General features: G+C 37.1%; 1 protein-coding gene across 1 annotated transcript in view; it reads left to right on the top strand.

Annotated features, from left to right (window-relative positions):
- par-6 (partitioning defective protein 6) overlaps positions 1 to 22,140 on the top strand; it is a 266,845-nt gene that overhangs the window by 26,985 nt on the left and 217,720 nt on the right. Inside the window, exon 2 of the mRNA XM_067148955.2 lies at positions 12,122 to 12,347. Within this exon, the coding sequence (XP_067005056.2) occupies positions 12,122 to 12,347 (226 nt within the window). The remainder of the gene's footprint in view (positions 1 to 12,121; positions 12,348 to 22,140) is intronic.

Here is a 22,140-nt window from a genome sequence, read left to right on the forward strand (position 1 = left end):
CAAGGAAGCAATTAAAATTGGTCAATTTCTAGTCATTGTAAACACATTTGCATAAACTTTCATCCATACAGTAGGAGAAAAGTTCCAATTTACGCTTTGGACAATTTCTAGTCATTGTAAGATAATTTTAATTGCTTCCTTGTCACAAATTCTGGATTTTAACTAATGTACACATTGTAAACTATGTAAATATCAACTAAAACACAACTTTTTGTATTTTTTTTTATAAAGCATAATACCATTGTATTTAGTTTTAAGTTCTAATGTTTAATAGGTTTAAAGACATACCATTAAGATATTATTAGGCTCAAGATGCTCAAAACAAGGGCGAAACATGTTCCTAATTAGTGTTTGTAATTCATGTAGGATTTAATCACTAGAGAATATAATTGTATTGAATAGGTGGACTCAGTAAATTTTATTCTTGAAAGAATTTTACATGTCTTTTAGAAGAATTAATTGTATGAAAGTGTAAACACCAATAAAGGTGATTTGTATTGAATAGGTGGACAAGAAATACTTCTTACTATAATTGCTGTGAATGGAATGTAAGAATGCTGAATAAATCTGGAGGATTATTGAACCTGAAGAACGAAATTAAGAAATATAATGTGATGGTGGTAGCAATACAAGAGGTAAAATGGAATGGAAGTGGAGTACTTGCAATTGGGACACACACTTTGTTGTATAGCTGTGGAAACAGAGGATACGGAGGTACAACGTTCCTTGTTGATAATGCATATGAGTGTAATATTGAACTTTAAGCCCGTTAATGACAGAATTTGTGTTCTACGAGTAAAAGCTCACTTCTTCAATATATCTTTCATATGTATATATGCACCAACAGAAGATGCAGAGTCAGCAGAAAAGGATGTCTTATGAACAACTGGAACAAGAATTAGCACTAGTGTCCAAGCATGATGTTAAAGTGGTTATGGGGGACTTAAACACGCAAGTGGGAAGAGAAATTGCTTAGAGGGAAACAGCTGGTAAGGAGAGTTTGCATGAGGTTTCGAACGATAATGGTATAAGGTTGATTGATTTTGCTACGGGTAATAACATGCTTATTAAAAGCACATGGATGCAAAGGAAGAATATAAGGAAAGTAACATGGTGCTCCCCTGATGGGATCACGTGTTGTTTTTTGAGTCATCAGTCCATAGACTGGTTTGATGCAGCTGTCCATGTCACCCTATCCTATGCTAACCTTTTCATTTCTACGTAACTATTGCATCCTACATCTGCTCTAATCTGCTTGTCATATTCATACCTTGGTCTACCCCTACCGTTCTTACCACCTATGCTTCCTTCAAAAGCCAACTGAACAAGTCCTGGGTGTCTTAAGATGTGTCCTATCATTCTATCTCTTCTTATCAAATTTAGCCAAATCGATCTCTTCTCACCAATTCGATTCAGTATCTCTTCGTTCGTGATTCAATGTATCCATCTCACCTTCAGCATTCTTCTGTAACACCACATTTCAAAAGCTTCTATTCTCTTTCTTTCTGAGCTAGTTATCATCCATGTTTCACTTCCATACAATGCCACGCTCCGCATGAAAGTCTTCAAAAACATCTTTCTGATTCCGATATCAATCTTTGAAGTGAGCAAATTTCTTTTCAGGTATGTGTACACCCAGAATTTTATTTTTTTTTAATTACAAGGTTTCCTGTTTGGAATTTAAGTTACTGAAATGAGCAAGAAAAAGTAGAAAGATCAGTATGTATATAAACTAAAAATATTGCATTATTTGTTAATAACAAATTATTTTGTTTAAACATGTATTATATTGTTTTAAACATCATAGCTCCCAAACTAATTGAAATTCCTCAAATCTGTTTTTTTGCATTTTCTTCACAACACTTATAGGTAGAGCATAAACCTAAAAGACATGGTCCTAGAATGAAATTGTGCCTGTTGATGTCCTATTACTTTAGTGGATACAAATGTTTTGGTGAGTGTTTATAAACAAATTACATAGTCAATTATATTTTACAACAGTAGTTACATATCTGAGGTTTGTGCACTGGAGTAGGCTTTTGGCTTTTATTTAAAAGAATATTCAGTGAAATACGATAATTAGGTTTAACGTTATGATTTTTTTAAATACGGAGAGCAATAAAAATTATATTCCAGAGAAATTCATCTCAAAGTTTTAACACAGTTTTAGAAACCTCCTGTATCATATGATGTCCCTTCTAATGCAGTATTCTGGTCTTCCTTCATCTTTCTTCTTCATCTCAGGTACCTCCTCCTAGTTTTCTGCTCTAGGATGTTTTGTAGGTGATACTTTTTCTGTTTTACAGTTTTAGCCAACTTCACACCGGCTCGAGTATGTTTACCAATAGTAACACCCACTCGCTTTAGAGTTTCCAATTCTACATCTGGGCCAAAATTATAATGGCAAATAGCATCCATAACACAAAACTTAAATGTTTTTAGTCCTACATAACCATCTTTTGGCATCTTCTCCATATCATGTCATTAAAACTTTCATTTTGAATTTGCATTTGCGTTTGCCATGGAGACAACGCCTCAGCATAGCAGGATCAGTCAGCTTGGAGTACACTGGCTTGACAGCTTCAAGTACATTGTCAGGTAGTCCATTTTTAGGCTTATATTTATCCATTATGCCAGGTGCCACTGCTGTTTGGAAGGAACACAAACTGCCTTCACCTTTGGGTATCCAATTGCATTGTCCTGCTCCAACCTATCAACTTTCTTCATGTTTGTAAACTGGTTTCCATGGATCTTCCTTACAGGCCTCCTTTTAGTTTTTCTGTTACCCATGGTTATAACAACAATGTATAACAATATTCAAAATAAACAAATTAGAATTGCTGGAAAACTTTCTAAAAGTACAGTGTATCAATATAAATAATAAAGGCCTACAAAATGCAAGGGTGCTCAAAACATTCACAGCGGTTTATTCAAATAATTAAGAACAATTCTCATAGATAGCAGCACAGGGTTAGTGTGGAGTGACCTCTATATTGTATGTCAGTAATTAGAAAGGAAACTAAAGTCACAGATGATCAGCATGAGCAGAAGGCAAAGAATAAACACTTGTGCCCATAAAAGGCTCAGTGTGCTGCATTTTACATAAATGTCAATATCTCAAAAAGTAGTGAAGATAGGGTTATGTAATTTACAACAAATTAAAGCTAATAAAATAACGAATCCAGGTAATGTAAAATTCCAAATTTAAAAAAATGAGACTTTTTGGCAATTTCTGGGTGTACACATACCTAGAAAGCTCTTCCTTGCTTGTGCTAGTCTGCATTTTATGTCCTCCTTACTTCTGCCATCTTTAGTTATTTTACTACCCAAGTAACATTATTCATCTACTTCCTTTAAGACTTCGTTTCCTAATCTACTATTTCCTGCATCACCTGCCTTCGTTCGACTGCACTCCATTACTTTTGTTTTGGACTTATGTTCATCTTGTACTCCTTAACCAAGGCATCGTCCATATCATTCAGCAGCTTCTTGAGATCTTCTGCAGTCTCAGATAAAATAACAATATCATCAGCAAATCTCAAGGTTTTGATTTCCTCTCCTTGGATTGTGATTCCCTTTCCAAATGCCTCTTTGATTTCCTTAACTGCCTGTTCTATGTAAACATTGAAAAGGAGGTGGGACAAACTGCAGCCTTGCCTCAGTCCTTTCTGGATTACTGCTTCTTTTTCAAAGCCCTCGATTCTTATGACTGCAGACTGATTTTTATACAGATTGTAGATAATTCTTCGTTTTCGGTATCTGATCCCAATCGCCTTCAGAATCTTAAATAGCTTGGTCCAATCAACATTATCAAATGCCTTTTCTAGATCTATGAATGCCATGTACGTGGGCCTGTCCTTCTTAATTTGATCCTCTAAGATCGGACGTAAAGTCAGAATTGCTTCAAGTGTTCCTACATTTCTTCTGAAGCCAAATTGATCTTCTCTTAACTCAGCTTCAACTTGTTTTTCCATTCTTCTGTAAATAATACGTATTAAAATTTTGCAGGTATGAGATGCTAAACTAATGGAGCGGTACTTTTCACACTTGTCAGCACCAGCTTTCTTGGGAATAGGTATAACGACATTCTGCCGAAATTTGGATAGGACTTTTCCTGTCTCATACACACTAAATGGAATAACTTTGCCATGCTGGTTTCCCCTAAGGCAGTCAGTAATTCAGAGGGAATGTCATCAATTCCAGGTTCCTTGTTCCTATTTAGGTTGCTCACAGACAGCTCTGTCAAACTCTGACCTCAAAATTGGGTCTCCCATTTCATCAGCATCAACAGCCTCATCTTGTTCCAGAACCAAATGATCTACATCTTTACCTTGATACAACTGTTGGATATGTTCCTGCCATTTTTCTGCTTTGTCTTCTTTCCCTAGAAGTGGCTTTCCATCTGAGCTCTTAATATTCATACACTTATTTTTCCTTTCTCCAAAGTTTTCCTTGATTTTCCTGTATGCAGCATCTACCTTTTCTAGGACCATACAACATTCGACATCCTTGCACTTTTCCTTCAACCATTCTTCCTTAGCTGCCTTGCACTTTCTATCCACTTCATTCTTTAAAAGCCTGTATTCTTTTCTGCCCTCTTCATTTTTAGCATTCTTGTATTTTTGTCATTCATCAATCAGGTCTAGTATCTCCTGAGTTATCCACTGATTCTTAGTTGATCTTTTCTTCCTTCCTAACATTTCTTCAGCAGCCTTACTGACTTCATTTTTCATGAGTACCCACTCTTTCTCTATTGTATTTCCTTCAGTCTTTTCATTTAGTTCTTGTCCTACATGTTCCTTGAAACAATCCCTCACGCTCTTTTCTTTCAACTTGTCTAGATCCCATCTTTTTGCATTCTTTCCTTTCTTCAATTTCTTCAACTTCAGATGGCATTTCATGACCAACAAGTTGTGGTCAGAGTCCATGTCTACTCCTGGGAAAGTTTTGCAATCCAACACCTGGTTTCTGAATCTCTGCCTAATCATAATGAAGTCTATTTGATACCTTCCAGTGTCTCCAGGCCTCGCCCACGTATACAGCCGTCGTTTGTGGTGTTTGAACCAAGTATTGGCAAGGACTAAATTATGATCAGTGCAGAATTCAACCAGCCGACTTCCTCTTTCGTTCCTTTGTCCCAATCCGAATTCTGCTACTGTATTAAGTTCTCTTCCTTGGCCTACCACTGCATTCCAGTCTCCCATGACAATTAGATTCTCGTCACCTTTTACATATTGTATTAAATCTTCTACCTCTTCATATACTCTTTCGATTTCATCATCCGCTGAACTAGTAGGCATATAGACCTGCACTATTGTGGTGGGCATTGGTTTGGTGTCTATCATGACGACAATAATTCTTTTACTATGCTGGTCATAGTAGCTTACCCGCTGCCCTGTTTTCTTATTCATTATAAAACCAACTCCTGCATTTCCCCTGTTTGATTTTGTGTTGATAATTCGGTAGTCGCCTGATCAAAATTCCTGTTCTTCCTGCCAACGTACTTCACTTCTACCAGCTACATCTTACTTTAGTCTATCCATCTCCCTTTTCAGATTCTCTAACTTACCACAACGATTCAAACTTCTAACATTCCACACTCCGACTCACTGAATGCCAGTATCCATCTTTCTGATGATACCTTCCAGTGTCTCCAGGCCTCGCCCACGTATGCAGCAGTCGTTTGTGGTGTTTGAACCAAGTATTGGCAAGGACTAAATTATGATCAGTGCAGAATTCAACCAGCATTCGGAGATCCGAATGGGGGACTAGTTTACCTCCGGAATATTTTACCCGGGGGGAAGCCATCATCAGTACATCATTCATACAGAGAGACCGTCATGTCCTCGGGAGTTAGTTACAGCTGTAGTTGCTGGGCTGAGTGGCTCAGACGGTTAAGGTGCTGCCCTTCTAACCCCAACTTGGCAGGTTCGATCCTGGCTCAGTGCGGTGGTATTTGAAGGTGCTCAAATACGACGGCCCCGTGTCGGTAGATTTACTGGCATGTAAAAGAACTCCTGCGGGACTAAATTCCGGCACCTCGGCGTCTCCAAAGACCTTAAAGAGTAGTTAGTGGGACGTAAAGCAAATAACATTATTATTATTATTATTATTATTATTACGGCTGTAGTTTCCCGTTGGTTTCAGCTCAGCCATGTTGAGTATTATTACAAGGCCGTATCAGTCAATCATCTAGTTGCCTTTGCAACTTCCGAAAGGCTGAAAGGAAGATGGGATCACAAACAGCCAAATTGACCATGTGCTTATAGATAGATGGCATGCTTCAGATATCTTGGAAGTGGATAGCTGTCATAGTGATCATTATCTGGTAAGAGTCAAATACAGACAAAGGATAGCCAACTACAGAGAGATTAAGAGAGTAGTTATACCCAGGTTTGAAGATGCTAAGTTAAGAATGGATGAAAATATCGCACACCAATATGCAATGGTTTTGACAGATAGCCTTAATGAAATGGAAGATTGGACAGGAGAGAGTTTTGAAGTAAGATGGAAAAAGTTTAAAGGTATAATATACAAAATGGACGAAACTGTTTTGGGCAGAAAAAACAATATAGGATTCAGCACTGGTTTGAAGATTGAAGAAAGGAACGAGGCAAGAAGGAGAACGTTACAGAGAAGAACAAGTCTACTGTAGAAGAATACAGAGAAAATTTGAGAAACAGTGGATTTAAGAATTAGAAGAGAGAAAGACTGCTCAGGAAACTAGACAGTTTTATATAAGGGTAAAAGATATAAAGAAAGGATTTCAACCCAGAGCAGTTTTCTGTAAAGATAGGGAGGGAAATCTCTTTGGCAGTAAAGATCAGATGTTAGGCTGATGGGTAGAATATTTTAGTGAACTGCTGAATAAGGAGTCAGGATTTGAAGATATGGAGACAGGAAAGAGCAGGCAGGAACAAAGAAGAGAAGAGTTGGACGTGGAATCAATCAAGGAACCTACATTGCAAGAAGTTAAAGATGAAATCAGTGCTCCTAAAAGCAATAAGGCTTCAGGAGAAGACAACATTACTGCAGAAATGATAAAATATGGAGCTGTATGTATGTACGTACGTACGTACATCACGTGAAAAAGGCTGAAGAGAATTTAATAAAAATCAGCATGTAAAGTTGGGAAATGACGCTCTACAATCAAGGCTATAAATAATCTTATTCACACTGAGTGAAATGGTAGTTTAGGGGAAGGCCTAAAATGTAATTCTCAAATATCTATCTTATTAGTGGTGCTAGTGATGGATACTATATAACCAAAGTTATATAGAATTAAATTTCCAATCATTTATGTCATTTACATTTTTACCGTACCGGCTATGATATCAGAGATACTCATAAATTTCGAGTTTTGTTGCTAAGTCCATATCAATGCCGAACCATGAGAAAATGGGTGAATGGAATTGAATGAAAATCGGTATGTAAAGTCAGGGAATAGGGCACTGCAGTCTAAGCTATAAATAATTTTATCCATTCACGTTCGATGAAATGGTAGCTTAGGAGAAGGTGCCTAAAATTTAATTTTTAAATACCTATGTGACTCGTCCTACATAACTGAAAGATATAGAGAATGAAATTTCCAATTACTGATGTGTCCCGAGTAAAACAACCTGCTTGAAAATTGCTCGAAAGTAGCACATGCTATATGATAGTCCCGTCGTTCATGGCTGAAGTAGCTACTTCCATTCCTATTGGTCAACGTGAACAGAATGTGACGTCACTGCTGATAATTAGATTGTGTTACCTACCCGGGCTGAATAAAAGCACAAAGAGAAAAAAAATACCATATAAAGGAAACAGTGGGAAATACACAATGGGAGTGCTTTAGTATGTTAATGCAGAATGCGCTGCTATCGCCCTACAGAATGCTAGAGACCTAAAAGCCATTTTGCTTGGTCACAGTCCAATGGTTTTGTCACTAACCGGACCTAACCTATCCAGATCAATCGCTTTCTTACTGACCCGAAATATGAGTTAATTCATCTTTTGCACACTGTCCAACATAGAATGCGCTATCACTTTGCTTGGCACTAGTCTTAGTTCCAAAATGAAGAGGTTGGCAGCATTGTCAAATCCCCAGAGTACTTACGTCCTCAGTGAGAAGACCGTGAGAAATGAACAACAGTATTTTTGCGTGCCGCTGAATGTAAGCAAGTATTGGGCTGCGAGGGGACAACTATTGATGTCATCCCATTTGATTTAATGTTAAGAATTTCATTCCTCGAGTTCCGTATTGAATCAAGATTCACAATAAACAAAGCAAATAATCAGATCCAGCTTTTCAATACTATATATTACGTGAGAATTTCTACTTTTCTGTTAAATCATCATGTTTATGAACTTTATGATTTAACAGAAATGTAGAAATTCTCACGTAATATATAGTATTGAAAAGGTGGATCTTATTTGCTTTGTTTATTGTGAATCCCATTTGATGTTCATGATGGATCGAAGTTTTTGTTGATGAAAGTGTCCCAGTTTCTTGATGTCCCAGCGATATAGGGTCCAGGTTTCACAGCTGTAGAGTAATGTAGAAATAACAACAGCTTGGAACACCATTATGAAGTGTACAACCTTACCAATTAGTAAACAAAACATCCAAATGAAAAGCACAAACATCAAGAAGAAAACAAGCACAATACTTACCGTAAGGGCAGTAGCATAAAATATGAAGCGTGGAGGGCAAAAGCGAGAATAAAAAGGCCAGGGTCTTACATAACTTTGACAGGTTGCCAGGTAAATATTGCTAGCTACTAAATGACGCACCAGATAAATTTAAAATGAAGAAAATTTACTAAGTAAATGTAATTTGAAAATGGTATAAAATAAGAACAATAAATATATATATATTTCTTTTTCTAAAATTTAAAAATGCAATCAAACTAGATGAGAGAAACAGTATTTTAAAATAAGTTTGAAATTAAGGTGAAATGAAGCTCACATTAACATAGGCTTCCGCCAGAATTAAGGTTTGAAAATTCATTAATAACTCATTACCTTACATACAGAAAGATTGAAATTTATTTAAAAATTGGTTGCAACCGATATGCGGGCCCGCGATATAAAATCTCTTTAAAATTGAAATTTGCTACACTACTAAAATGCTAAATTACAAGACGCACGCAAGGACACATGAAAAAGGAAAAAAAATTAGTGGCTCCAACCGCGAATAAACATTACACCAAAGAAACGAGCTAGATGAAAACACAATAAAATAATAGCGCACAGCAACTCCAACAAAATGAAGTATATTAAAGGAAATTTACAATTAACGGAGCGCACATAATAATAATAAAAGAACACTGAGGCACACAACAGGAGCTACCCGTTACCGACGCGAAGCCAAGATCCCATAATAATCCTCAAAGCCACCCCAAAAAAAAAATAACGTATCATCAGATTAGATAAGAAGAGATGACATGACGTAATAAAGACAAAAGCAAGGAACACAAACAATGGGAGAAATGTTATAAGACAACGAAAGAAGACCCCCATATTAAACAATTTTGACCAGCAAATTTCAATTTTAAGATTTTAAGTTATGAAAAATAATAATTATTATTATTTATCCAAGAGGTGATAGTACCAGTTTACATTAGCTTTAGTTAACCAATTCACCTGCGGTTTACATACTTTAGAACAGAGGGGGCCCTGGATTGCGCTACGATGCGAATATGAGGTGTCATTAATTCACGCCCGTAACAATGCAATAATAATCACGTACAAATAATCAGCCACGAAGGCAATAGGACTAAAATCAGACAGCAAATACCACCAACCAGGAAAAAAAAATAAGGGAGAAAACACGCACCGAAATGAATTACAAAAGAATAAAGGTAATAATAATAATCATCATCATTATGAACATCAAGAAAAACAGTTGGCAATAATGCACACCGACAAAAGCATAAGATGAAAACACTTACACAAAATACCACCTCATAGACGCATAACTAGCGATCCCCATCTCCCTACATTACATTAATTTTCTTTTTCCAACGGATTCAGTTCAAATATATATCAAATTTTGCTTACAAGGTTACACTATACCAAAAGTTGCGTTTATGATGTTGGTCATGTCCACGATGAAATTACTCACTCTAGTGTCTGAACGAACGGAATCCCTTCAATAAATTATAATTTTCAGTACTTACTTGGAGTTAAGATATCCAACTTACAAGACACTTAAAACTTTTCATACCGATAACGGTTAACTCACAGCACCAAGTTTACATGTTACATTAAGAAAATATTAAGATTGGAGCACACTGGATAACTTTCAAAAGAATAACAGGGCCTAGCCCTAACATCATCATCTAACCACCGGAGTCAGGCTCCATTGTAATCGCTTTCCCTTCTTGCCAAGCCGTCCACTTGGGAGCTTCACAGCCATCTTGGAGTGTAGCAGCGACCAGACTACTGAGCTCACACTCTGAGCTGGGGAAGTAGCCAGTCGTCCCACAATTTAACGCGTGCACCGCGAAGGTGCGCATAAGTTACAAATGATAATTCAGCGCATCACATAGTCCAGTCAAATGCGTGACAATAATGGATAAGAAACTTTGAATTAAATTGGTCTGGTAACCTCCACAGTTAGGTAACAGTTCCAACAATGGCCGATAATATAGATAACGGCTGGATACACAAGTCGACATGACAGATGAATAAATAAATACTCTTAGATGCTTTGATGTTATAATTCAGTTATGTCCAGTAAATATCAGTTCCCATTTTCACATCACAAAGTGCTCCATCCTTTCCAGAGCTGTGCCATATATGGCGATACCAAAATCAGGGGGAAGGGGGTATGAACATAAAGTTGGTAAAAATAGGCTTGAGGAAGTGGAGAGGATGATAAACTCTGTTGTCATAAAGCAGCAGGAATAGATGAAATTAGACCTCAACGTGGGAAAGAAGGGATGAAATGACTTCGTGGAGTAATAGGATTAACATGGAATGTTAATAACGTACCTTCTGATTGGACAGAAACGGTAATTGCACCTATCCGTAATCAAGGGAACAGGAAGGATTGTAACAACTATCGAGTTTCACTTGAAGATTATTGCCCAATCGATTTTAAGTCATTTGGGATTGATGGTAAGAATGTTAGCTGTAGGATACCCTAAGTTAGTATTTTTTTCACTTACACATACCAGGCAAGGTGTTCTGTGGAATATCAGGGAGGGTGCGATCAATGGTTGAGAGTAAGTTGGATGAAAACCAGTGTGGTTTCAGACCACAGAGGAGCTGCTAGGATCTTATCTTCTGTTTGCACCAGGTAATTGAAAAGTTCAACGGGAGGAATGGGCAGTTGTGTTTGTTTCTAGATCTAGGGAAGGCATACGACAGAGTACCAAGGGAAAAGATGTTTGTTGTACTGGGGGATTAAGGGAAGATTGAGTTTCGTAGAGCCTTTCCAGCCATTGTTGGACCTTGTGTGAACTGTACAGCTGTCAGACTATCTGGTACTTATTTCACACAATGATGTCTGGTCTCTGACCCTATCAGCAAGGATAGTAGGATCTGTCCTGGCTGTATATTACTTTTGAATTCTACGTTGTATCTTTATACTCCGTTGTTACTATTTGTTGGTGGGTGAAGTATTTTTGTGTGTCTGTTGGCACAGGCCAGAGTATAATGTAGCTTCCACATGGGTCTCATGTCTATTATGGCTGCGACAGTATGAAAGCTGCTCAGAGCACATTATGAAAAGTACTACTCATAAGGGAACTACTTCGCTTCATACACCTCACTCTGGTAGTGCTCAACTAGCCTGCAGGCTGACCATTGATTCATATAAATAAAATTATTAGTTTGTTTTCATGTACTTGCTTTCAATTTTCATTCATCTATGTAATACAGAAGCATACCGAGCAAGTTGTCAGTTTATTCAAAAGAGAGATTTAAAAAATACAAAATTGTAGGGCCCAATAGCACAGGTGGAATGGATTATTAAACAGAATTACCAGGTATAAAGTCTCATTACATTTTGCACTACATGATGGCTCATATAAGTTTGACTATCTTGTTTGGAACTGTCATGTCTAAGATAAAATTAGCTAACCAAAAATTGTTTAAATGCATAATGCAGCTTTTCCTTACAAATTTCTAGTTTGATGCCGAGTTCCGGCGGTTCTCTGTGTCTCGCCATGACACAGGGAAGTATGAAGACTTCAAAGTGTTAATTGAACGCTTACATCATCTGGCGGACGTACCGTTCCTCATCTCCTACACGGATCCTCGAGATGGAGACCTGCTTCCTATCAACAATGACGACAACTTAGGACGGGCTGTGTTGAATGCAAGACCTCTCCTCAGAGTCATTGTCCAGAGAAAAGGTACGAAATTGTATTAAGTATGTCTTGCTGTTCATTGCCATAGGGCCAGTAATGCCTAATAAATCTATTTGGATGTGGAACTACCACATCTAAAGGACTTGATGCCCACAGTACCAATTACCACACTATATCTTAAGGGGGCCATGCAGCGAAAGAGAAGCCATACCTGGGATTATGCCTAAATTGGAGGTGACTGAGTGTAGCCACGTAACCACCCATGTTCTATTTTTTACCAACAAATTCAGAGGAATGAAGTTAATGATTGGACAGGACATAAAATTGTATGGTGCCCATTCTGTGTTGAACAGATGAATTGTTATTTTTTATGTCATTATTTATACTTAGTTTCATTGTAATACCGGTATTAGTGGTATAATCGATTAATTGGGATGTGTTTGTCATGAGAAGTAGCATAAGTGTCATTGTTTTCAATTACACAGAACATGCACGTGGTTTTGAATGTTCTTCTCACGTTGTACTGTATGTCATGGAAATTACTTGAAATGTTGGAATCTGTGATTGTGTGCATGAAGCTAGTTTCAGTGCTCATTAGCCATTCTGGTGTAGAGTACCTGATCATTTTTGGCAACAGCATAGCTGTGAGCTTGCATTCTGGAAATGGTAGGTCTGCAGCCCTGAAGGTGGTTCTGCGTGTTTTCCCATTTCCACACCAGGGAAGTGTGTTAGTGTGTGATATGTTAAACATTAGCGAAAAGACTTTCACACTTCTCCTAGACATTCTATATATATTCTATATATTATTATGATTGTAATAGTGGGTAAATGTTGTTATGAATACATTGAAGCTGGAACATCACTTACCCCTTTGTTTCACGCTTTTTTGTTTAGTTGTGCTTGTTGCAGTACTGAGGCTATTTGTCGTTATGTTTTTACTTCTTGTGTTACATGAATGAGGCAGGTGTAGTGGAGGGCGAGTAGGTGGAGAAGGAGAAGGGGCTATGGGCGGAGCATTAAGTAAGATTCTATTAGAATAAAATTTATTGTAGTAGCCACCTATTCAATACAGTTCACCATTTGTGGTGATTAAATTCTAAGTGATTTGTATACACTACATAGGTACACGTTTTGCCCTGTTTTTGGGCATCTTCAGCCTATTGTCAATCTTAAGGTCAAGACCCAGGTTTTGTCTGAGTTAAACATTTAGAACCAATATATACAAATGTGGCCCTATACTAAGAATCTAAGATCTGTTGTTGATCTTCCAGGCCTAAAGCCATATTGTTCCTCTTCTAAAAGTGGTTTTACAATTTCTCGTAATCTATCCTCTATAATTTTTTCCAGAATTTTTAATCCATGAGAGAGCCGAGTGATGCCATGGTAGTTGGTATGTTTCCGTCTGCTGCCTTTCTTGAATGTAGGTACAGTTATACCTTTCTTCCAGTCTTCTGGGATAGTATTTTGCTGCTATAGTAAATTTAAATGATTCTCCGTGCCTCAGACGGCAGCGCGTTGGCCTCTCACACTGGATACCGTGGTTCAAATCCCGGTCCCTCCATGTGAGATTTGTGCTGGACAAAGCAGAGGCGGGACAGGTTTTTCTCCGGGTACTCCGGTTTTCCCTGTCATCTTTCATTCCAGCAACACTCTCCATTATCATTTCATAGCATTTATCAATCATTAATAATTACCTTGGGAGTGGCGACCCCACTGTAATAATAGCCTATATATGGTTCATTCATTACATCCCTGACCCGGTCCAAGACTGGAAAACAGGTTGTAGGTTTTCATTTTCAGTACATTTAGAAGTCTATATAGCCATTGAATTGCTGGGGCTCCTCCTGCTCTCAACATGTCCACACTTAACTCATCTACTCCTGCAGCTTTCCCTTTCTTCATACTTTTAAGGCTCTTCTCTATCTCCAGCCATGTGATCGGTGACTCCATATTTTTACTGGTCTCTTCACTTTTTCCAGATTCTTCTCTGTTTTGAATTACTTTTGATGCCCTCCATTCAGGAGCTTGTCAAAGGAGGTCTTGAATTCTCTCCTGATTCCATCCTATCATACTACTGATCCATTATCCCACTCTATTACCCTGATGTCTTCTAGGTTATTTCGCTTGTTTTTAATTACTCCATAAAGAAGTTTCTTGTTTCCTCTGTTGTCCTCTTCCAACCTTTCCACAAACTCATTCCATTTTTTTCCTCTTTCTCTTCTCTTACTATCCTCTTAGTTGTAAGTTTTTTTTTTTGCCCTGTAGAGTTCCTGTAGTTTAGTAATTTCGTGGCCACCTGGATCTTGTGCATTTCTTTGCTTTTCTTTGTCTAGCATATTTTTTGCTCAGTTTCTCTCTTTTATAGCCAATCTGAGTCTGTCATTCCACCAAGGTGTCTCTTTTTCTTTCATGGCCGATCGTGTTACTCCACATAGGTCCTTAGCTTCACCCACCAAAGTATCTTTAAACATTTTCCATTCTTCTTCTACTGTATTCATTTCCCCTTTTGGTAAATGTCTCTGTATCCTTATTTTATATTCTTCCTTCAGCTTGGCTTCTTCTAATTTCCAAGTCTTCACTTTACGTTTTCTTTTTCTTTTCTTCGGGGTTGTGTTAGCCACATGATTTACGTCTGCAATCAATTATCTATGATCGCTATCCAAACTCTCACTGGGGATAACTTTGACATCCTCCTTTGTTAGTGACGATATAATCGTCGATGAGAGACTTATGTTTTCCATCCCAGCTATATCTTGTTATCTTGTGGCTGTCTTGTTTGTGGAAGAAGGTATTTTTGATGATCAACCCATTTCTTCTGCACAAATCAAGCAGTTGTTCACCTTCTGCATTTCTGTTCCCAAACCCATGTGGTCCAGTGATTTCCTCATAACCAAGTCTGTCTGTCCGAACTTGTGCATTTAAGTCCATTTAAGTCCCCAATGATGATGACATTTTCTTCATCAATTATATCTTCTAGATCTTGACAGAATTGTTCCTTCTCTTGAGCACTACATCCAACCTGTGGTGCATATACCTGCACTACCGTGTAATGTACGGACTCCAGCTGCATAGATAATTTAATGATCCTATCATTCTTATAGGATACTTCAATAATGGCATCCATGTCTTTTGTTATTAGGAAAGCTACACCGTTTTCTGGCCTCTTCCTCGCGTCCACTCCATACTAATTTGTTGCTATCTCTTGAGAATCTTGCTATCTGCCTTTCTCCATTTTGTTTCACTCATTCCCAATATGGATAGATTTTCCTCTTCATCATATCGATAAGTTCTTCAGTTTTTCCAGTCAGGGTCAAAATATTCAGTCCCAATTCTTACATTGTTCTTCAGACATACCTGTCTTTCATTGGAGCCATGTTGGCCGTCAAACCTGCTAGATCTGCTTGAAGACTTTGTCAGTTTCGTATTATTTTTTATCTCCATCCAAGGCTTGTTTGATTGTTGAAAACGCTACCACTGACTTGCTACGCGTCGATACTTTGTTATGCACTAGATGGTCGGTGCCTGACACGCATTTCCTCATGTCAATTAAGTCTATGGTTTACCCGCCAATGCTCAGGAGGCTGATTGCGGTGGTTGCCCACTGTTACAAGTGATAATTTTTATATTGACCGTATTGAAGTTCAATTATTAAATGTTAAACATTAATTTATTGAAACCACCTATTCAATACTGGTTGAGTCTTTATGACTATAACAATGTCATTACATTAATTTGAGTATGGTACATGTTTCGCCTGGCATCGCAGGCATTATCAGCCTCTGTGGATCAGCGGTAGAGTGTCGGCCTCCGGATCCCAAGATAGCGGGTTCAAACCCGGCAGAGGTAGTCGGATTTTTGAAGGGCGGAGAAAAGTCCATTCGACACTCCATGTCGTACGATGTCGGCATGTAAAAGATCTCTGGTGACACATTTGGTGTTTACCCGACAAAATTCATTAAAATCTCAGCCATAGACGCCCAAGAGAGTTTCAGTTTACTCGGTCTGCCATCTAGTGGGGGCCTAGAGTAAAACGGAACGTCTAAATTGACGAGCAGACAGCCAGATGGCGTCAAATTGAAATGTCTGCACACGGTAGCTGAGGCCATACTATTATTATTATTATTATTATTAATTCTATTTCCAAGTCAGAGCTCTGAGTGGATGCTATTTTAGGATTAATCATAGTCAGTATTATTTATATAACAGTGCAAAGGAGAGATCAAGCCGTCCATGTTTTAAAGTTCTAATGTGACATTCTACTCTTGTTCACATTTAATGGAAATATATTGACTGTTAACTTTCATAATGTCGGTAATGAGAATGGCTTGATGCAATTGGGATTAATCATCTGTACATTTTTGCAACTTATTGGAGATTAACATGTGCTAGAACTATTCTTATAAACTATTTTTACACAATTTACATAATATATTCAAACATATAGTACATTTTGGAACTGAACTGGTTGTACTTGTCTTGAAGTTTCAATGGGATGTCTTACTCATACCCTGTTAAATGGAGAAAATGCTGAAACTGGGATGGTATTGTAGTCTATTGAAGTCATAGCATTTAAATATTCTTTTTATATTTGTAGGACATTGAAACATGTTCAGCTTATAGGGAGCGTGCACGGTACTGGTAACAGAGCGCACTGGCGGAGTTCCGAGAGTTAATACGGTGAGAGTGCATTCCGTTGAAGTGACGACTTGCGTCATAGTTACGGCAAACAATATCGTTGGATCTTGTCGTCGAGATATAAAGCAGTGCTTTGGAAGTTGTAATACAATGTCGGTTTGAGTACATACACTTCCAAACTAGTCGCAAGTCAACAGTGAATAAAGCGCAGAAACTAGTTGACAGTGGCCATTTGTTACAAGTTGAAGGAAGACGAACTGTTTCCAGTTGTACACTTACTGGCTTCGGCATAAGACAGACGAGTGTTAGCAAAAGCCCGTACAAGGTTACAATTTATTGAGGTAATTACGTTAGCTCATTATCGTTAAACATCCAGTATTATATTTGACATTTTAATTTTATGTGATTCAGTGAAGTGTGTAATACTTGGAATTTCTATTACAGCTTGACAATCAACGAAACTGTGTTGAATGAAACTGTGACAGTGTGGCTGGTGCCGGAGGGCGCTGTAAACACGTATGTGCCATTATACAGTACTGCAATTCTGATTCAGGATTTAGTAAGACAAATTTGCTTCAAGAATGGGGAAACCAAATTTGAAAACAGCTGGTATGTAATATTATCGCTGTTAATTATGTAATAAATTTAAGTGCTCACAATATGATTAATACAGTGTAGATTTTATATCTTCTAGGGTCCGTAAAATATGCGAACGAGAAGAAGGCTGAAGATCTATTTCCCAAGAAGAGGGCGAGAACTGACAAGGGTGCTGTTATTACCATCGATGAACTAGGAAAAACAGATCTAGATAATTCACCTTGGACTGAAATGATTAGAGCGGAGCTGAAAACAGAGTTTGAATAGGTAGCTAAAAGTTTGTGTGAAGAGTTGTGCAACAATAACGTCAGTATTGACATAAGAACAAATTTTAATAAACTCATGAACGAGTTGCTTCAACTTCAAGACGAATCCACGGTGTTCACTTCTGGAGAGTTTGTTTCAAGTGACGATTTTTATACTTCCCATATTACGGTAACAACAGAAAAAATACTTGATATAGCATTTAAAACTCGGTTTCCAAGTGCAGGTGACGAATGGTTGAAGGTGCGGGCACTACGCTTTTCCACTTCAGGTCGAGCTCATCGGGCCTGTAGGATGCGAAACCCTCATAAATGAGCAAAAGATTTCCTTCAGGGAACTCCTGTGTCTCATAGAAATCTTAATTATGGCAAGGCTACTGGCAAGGTTTCTGATTTCATTTCTGTGCAGTCTATTATAACTCATGCGTCAGGATAAAATGTTTTAAAAGCGCAAGGCAAAGTATTTTGCACGGATAGTTTGCTAGGCCAAAAAAATAAAATTAGTAGTGTGTTTCTTGACTAATCCGAGAGCAGTAAAATATATTCGCGCAGCAGTAGTCCGATGTACACCAAATATGACTGCCAAGACAGGAAAGGTTTATAGCTAATTTCATTTTCATTAAAAAGAGTAAACAAACATCGTTATTACTTATATTTATAGACACTTAAGAAACAAAGAAAGAAAGTAAAAACTGAATGTTTTAAATGAAACACTTGTTAAATCCTTCAAACTGTGCCTCACTTTTTGTGCTCTGGTATCCATGAAATCCTCTGCATATGTCCAGGGGGGTGCTGGGACCACAACTTCTATCCACCTTCTCCGAAATACTTGGAGGTACTGTGCTTGAATTGCACTGTGTGCCTACATCATTCCCACTAAAAACACAAGTGAATTTGAATGTCGTTGCTTCAATCTCAAATGCTGCTTGCACTGACTTATGCAGCTTTCACACTCATTTTTCACAGTAAATTAATGAATTTCCTGATTAGAAGACTTATGTATATTTGAGCATTTAATTCGTTTACTCGCTCTTTCCAACCGTGATACATCATGTTCTCTTTTCGGTTTCTTCTCATAGCTCTCATGAAACACAGATGGTATATATGATGGATGATTTTCAATATTACTTGGCTTTCCTCCAACAAAATGTTCACTGCAAATAACGGAGCATTTAGTGGGTTCCCATGGAGTTCTATCTGCATTGAAATGCAGGAAAACATTTATTTTTATTATTATTATTATTATTATTATTATTATTATTATTATTATTATTATTATTATTATTATTATTATTCGGCGTAGTCAAGACACGTGCACATGGAAGGACATGAATGTAAACATACGAACCTGCTGCAATGCATACTTGAAATGAAATGTACTATTTCAAAGTGTACTTAAATGAACGTATTCTTGACTTGGCATACCTGGTATGTTTGAAATGTGTGATTTAGGCCACAAATTAAATAAGGTACTTACTTTATTCTTCCCACAGCCGAAATCCACTTCCTGCGTCTGTCCAATTCCCATGGACGACCAGGAAATATGTGAAATATAATTCCTTTTCCATGCTTGTTTCTTTGTGTTGTGGCAGTGCACTGCACAACAGTTTCTATTTGATTTAGGCATTTTGATACACTACTACTACCACCACAATTTCACACCCACAGTTGCATAGCCTGGACTGACCGCTCAAGACAAGCTCTATATAGAAATAATATGAATCACCACCTTATCAATACACTATTTTATTTACTACCAAACTGGTAAATAGGGTCAATACCGGTTTCGACCCCTAAGGGGTCATCCTCAGTTGACACATATAAATATCTATAAAAACATCACATATAATAGTTAAAGTTTAAAATTGATGTGTCGTTAGTATACTGGTAAGTACATATGCATGTATTATGGAATTTATAAGTTTGTTCTATTAGAGCTATTATGTAGATTTTCTGTTTCTTTGTAAACAGTATCAAAAGTATTGTATTGGATGTGGTTCATCCATTTGACAAAATGCTAGTGGATTGAATATGTACATTTGCTGAGAGGTACATGCTATTCTATTTTACAATTTTTGTTTTACATAATATGGGGTAAAATTATTACATTTGCACATATATGGTGATATTAGGTACAATGTAGGGTGTTAAAGATGTACTATTTGAATTTTCAGTATCCTGATTACATTTCATGTAGTGGTTGTAAGGTTTACTGATTCACTTGTTTAGTTCAGTTAAATGCATAATGACCTTGTTGGTTTGAATTCTTATGATTAAAATATTGGTATGTAATACCTAGTTAACATGAATCCTTAATATTAATATATAAGTTTGTAGCACCTTTTATTCCCGTTTTCAGTCTTAAAATAGAATTGTGTCTTGACACTTTATTTTGTTAGACATATAAAAGTCTTGTTAAAATAAAACTTTGGGGCTAAAACCGGTATGAAATATCTATTTAAAATACATTAGATAATGGTATTGATATGTGGTGCTATGTGCATATTCAAAAAATCTAAATGAAATATAAATATAAATTGGTGACAGTACTGTAGGTTGTTGTGTTGTAGTTAACGGCTGGTCCATTAAAAATATATATGTTTACTTGAATAGGATCGATCACATGCTGTACGCGTTACGAGTGAAATTGCGTAATATATTATAGTAATAACTGGTAATTTTGTAGGATACTGCTGTTGTAGTTGGAAATCTTGAATGTCATTGAGAAAATGTTCTCATCTTGTCGTGTGTCGAATACAGGTTGAGTAGGTCACCATTAAGAGATGAAGTGCATATTGGATGTCGTATATATAAATTAGGTTGTACGTTGGTTGTATCGTGGAGACGTGTTGTAAATTAATATATCTGTAAGTAGAAATAATAAGTGTGTGAGATAATGTATCGAAAGAATGTAGTGGCAAGTATATATCGTATTACTTACGTTGGCTGTTGAGATCGTGTGCTCTGTATGGCTGTCTGTTGAGATCTGTAGCGTGTTGCTCTGAGGTTATAGTTTACGGCGGTAGAGGGGAGGTTTGAAGGGATGGGTGGAGCGCTTGTAACGGGAGTGGGATTAAAGGAGGGGAGGTCTTGGAGCGGTGGATTTGTATTTATGGATTTTTGTTTATCTATTCTTTTTAAATAATAATCTTTCAGGAGGGGAATAACTGTATGAAAAAGAATATTATTTCTGTCTATGTTATCGTTCAAGTTGGAATTCGGATTAACGTATTTGTCTAAGTTTATATAGAACTCTTCTAGTATACTGAGCAAGGGGCTTTTTGGGTTTATTTTGAGGATTTGCATATCATTACTGATGTCTGTAAACTTATGTTTCTGATCGTTGATGTGTTGTCCCATGGCTGAGAAGTGTCTATGTCTAACGGCATTTACGTGTTCGTTGTATCTTATTGAAAAACTTCTACCAGTAAGCCCTACATAACTGGCTTGGCAATCATTGCATTTTAGACGGTACACTCCTGAGTGGTTGTATTTGTTTATGTTATTGACTGATTTAGAATTGTATAATATGTTGGTGTTATTGCATGTAGTTTTGTATGCTATTTTTAGGCCTTGTTTTTTGAAAATGTTGGTTATGGGGTGTATATGGTTATTGTTGTAAGTGAATAGTGCGTATTCTTTTTTATCTTTGGTGATTCTGGTTAACTTAGTTTTTGGTTGGTTTTTTACTTTGTTGATGATATGGTTTATCATTACTCTTTTATAACCATTTTGTTTGGCTATTTCATGAATTATGTTTAGTTCTTTGTTCAAATCTTTCTTTGAAAGTGGAATGTTATATGCCCTGTGTATCATGCTGTAGTATGCGGCTTTTTTGTGAGTGTGTGGGTGGGTGGAGTCTGTTTTTATTGTATTTGATGTATGGGTAGGCTTTCTGTATATGTTGTATGTTAGATGATTATTATGTCTGGTTATAGATATATCCAAGTAGTTTATGGTATTGTTGTTTTCGGTTTCCATAGTAAATTTTATGTGGGGATCTATTTCATTCAGTTGTTCCAAGATTGTATTTTCGTTTGTGTGTCTATTGTCCATAATTATGAATACATCATCGACAAATCTGCACCAAAGAATGATATTTTCTATTTTTTGGATTTCTTGATGTTCTAAATGGTCCATATATATATCAGCTATTATGCCTGATATTGGCGATCCCATGGGCAATCCTTTTTGTTGGTAGATGGTGTCATGGAACCTAAAGTAATTGTTATTAATGGCGAAGTGTAATAGTTTTATAAATTCATTTATTTCCAATTTGCTTAGCTTGCTGTGTTTGTATAGGTTTGATTCTATGATAGTTATAGTTTTCTGTGTAGGTATGT

This window comes from Anabrus simplex, chromosome 6 (genome assembly GCF_040414725.1).
Source record: "Anabrus simplex isolate iqAnaSimp1 chromosome 6, ASM4041472v1, whole genome shotgun sequence".
Lineage (NCBI taxonomy): Eukaryota > Metazoa > Arthropoda > Insecta > Orthoptera > Tettigoniidae > Anabrus > Anabrus simplex.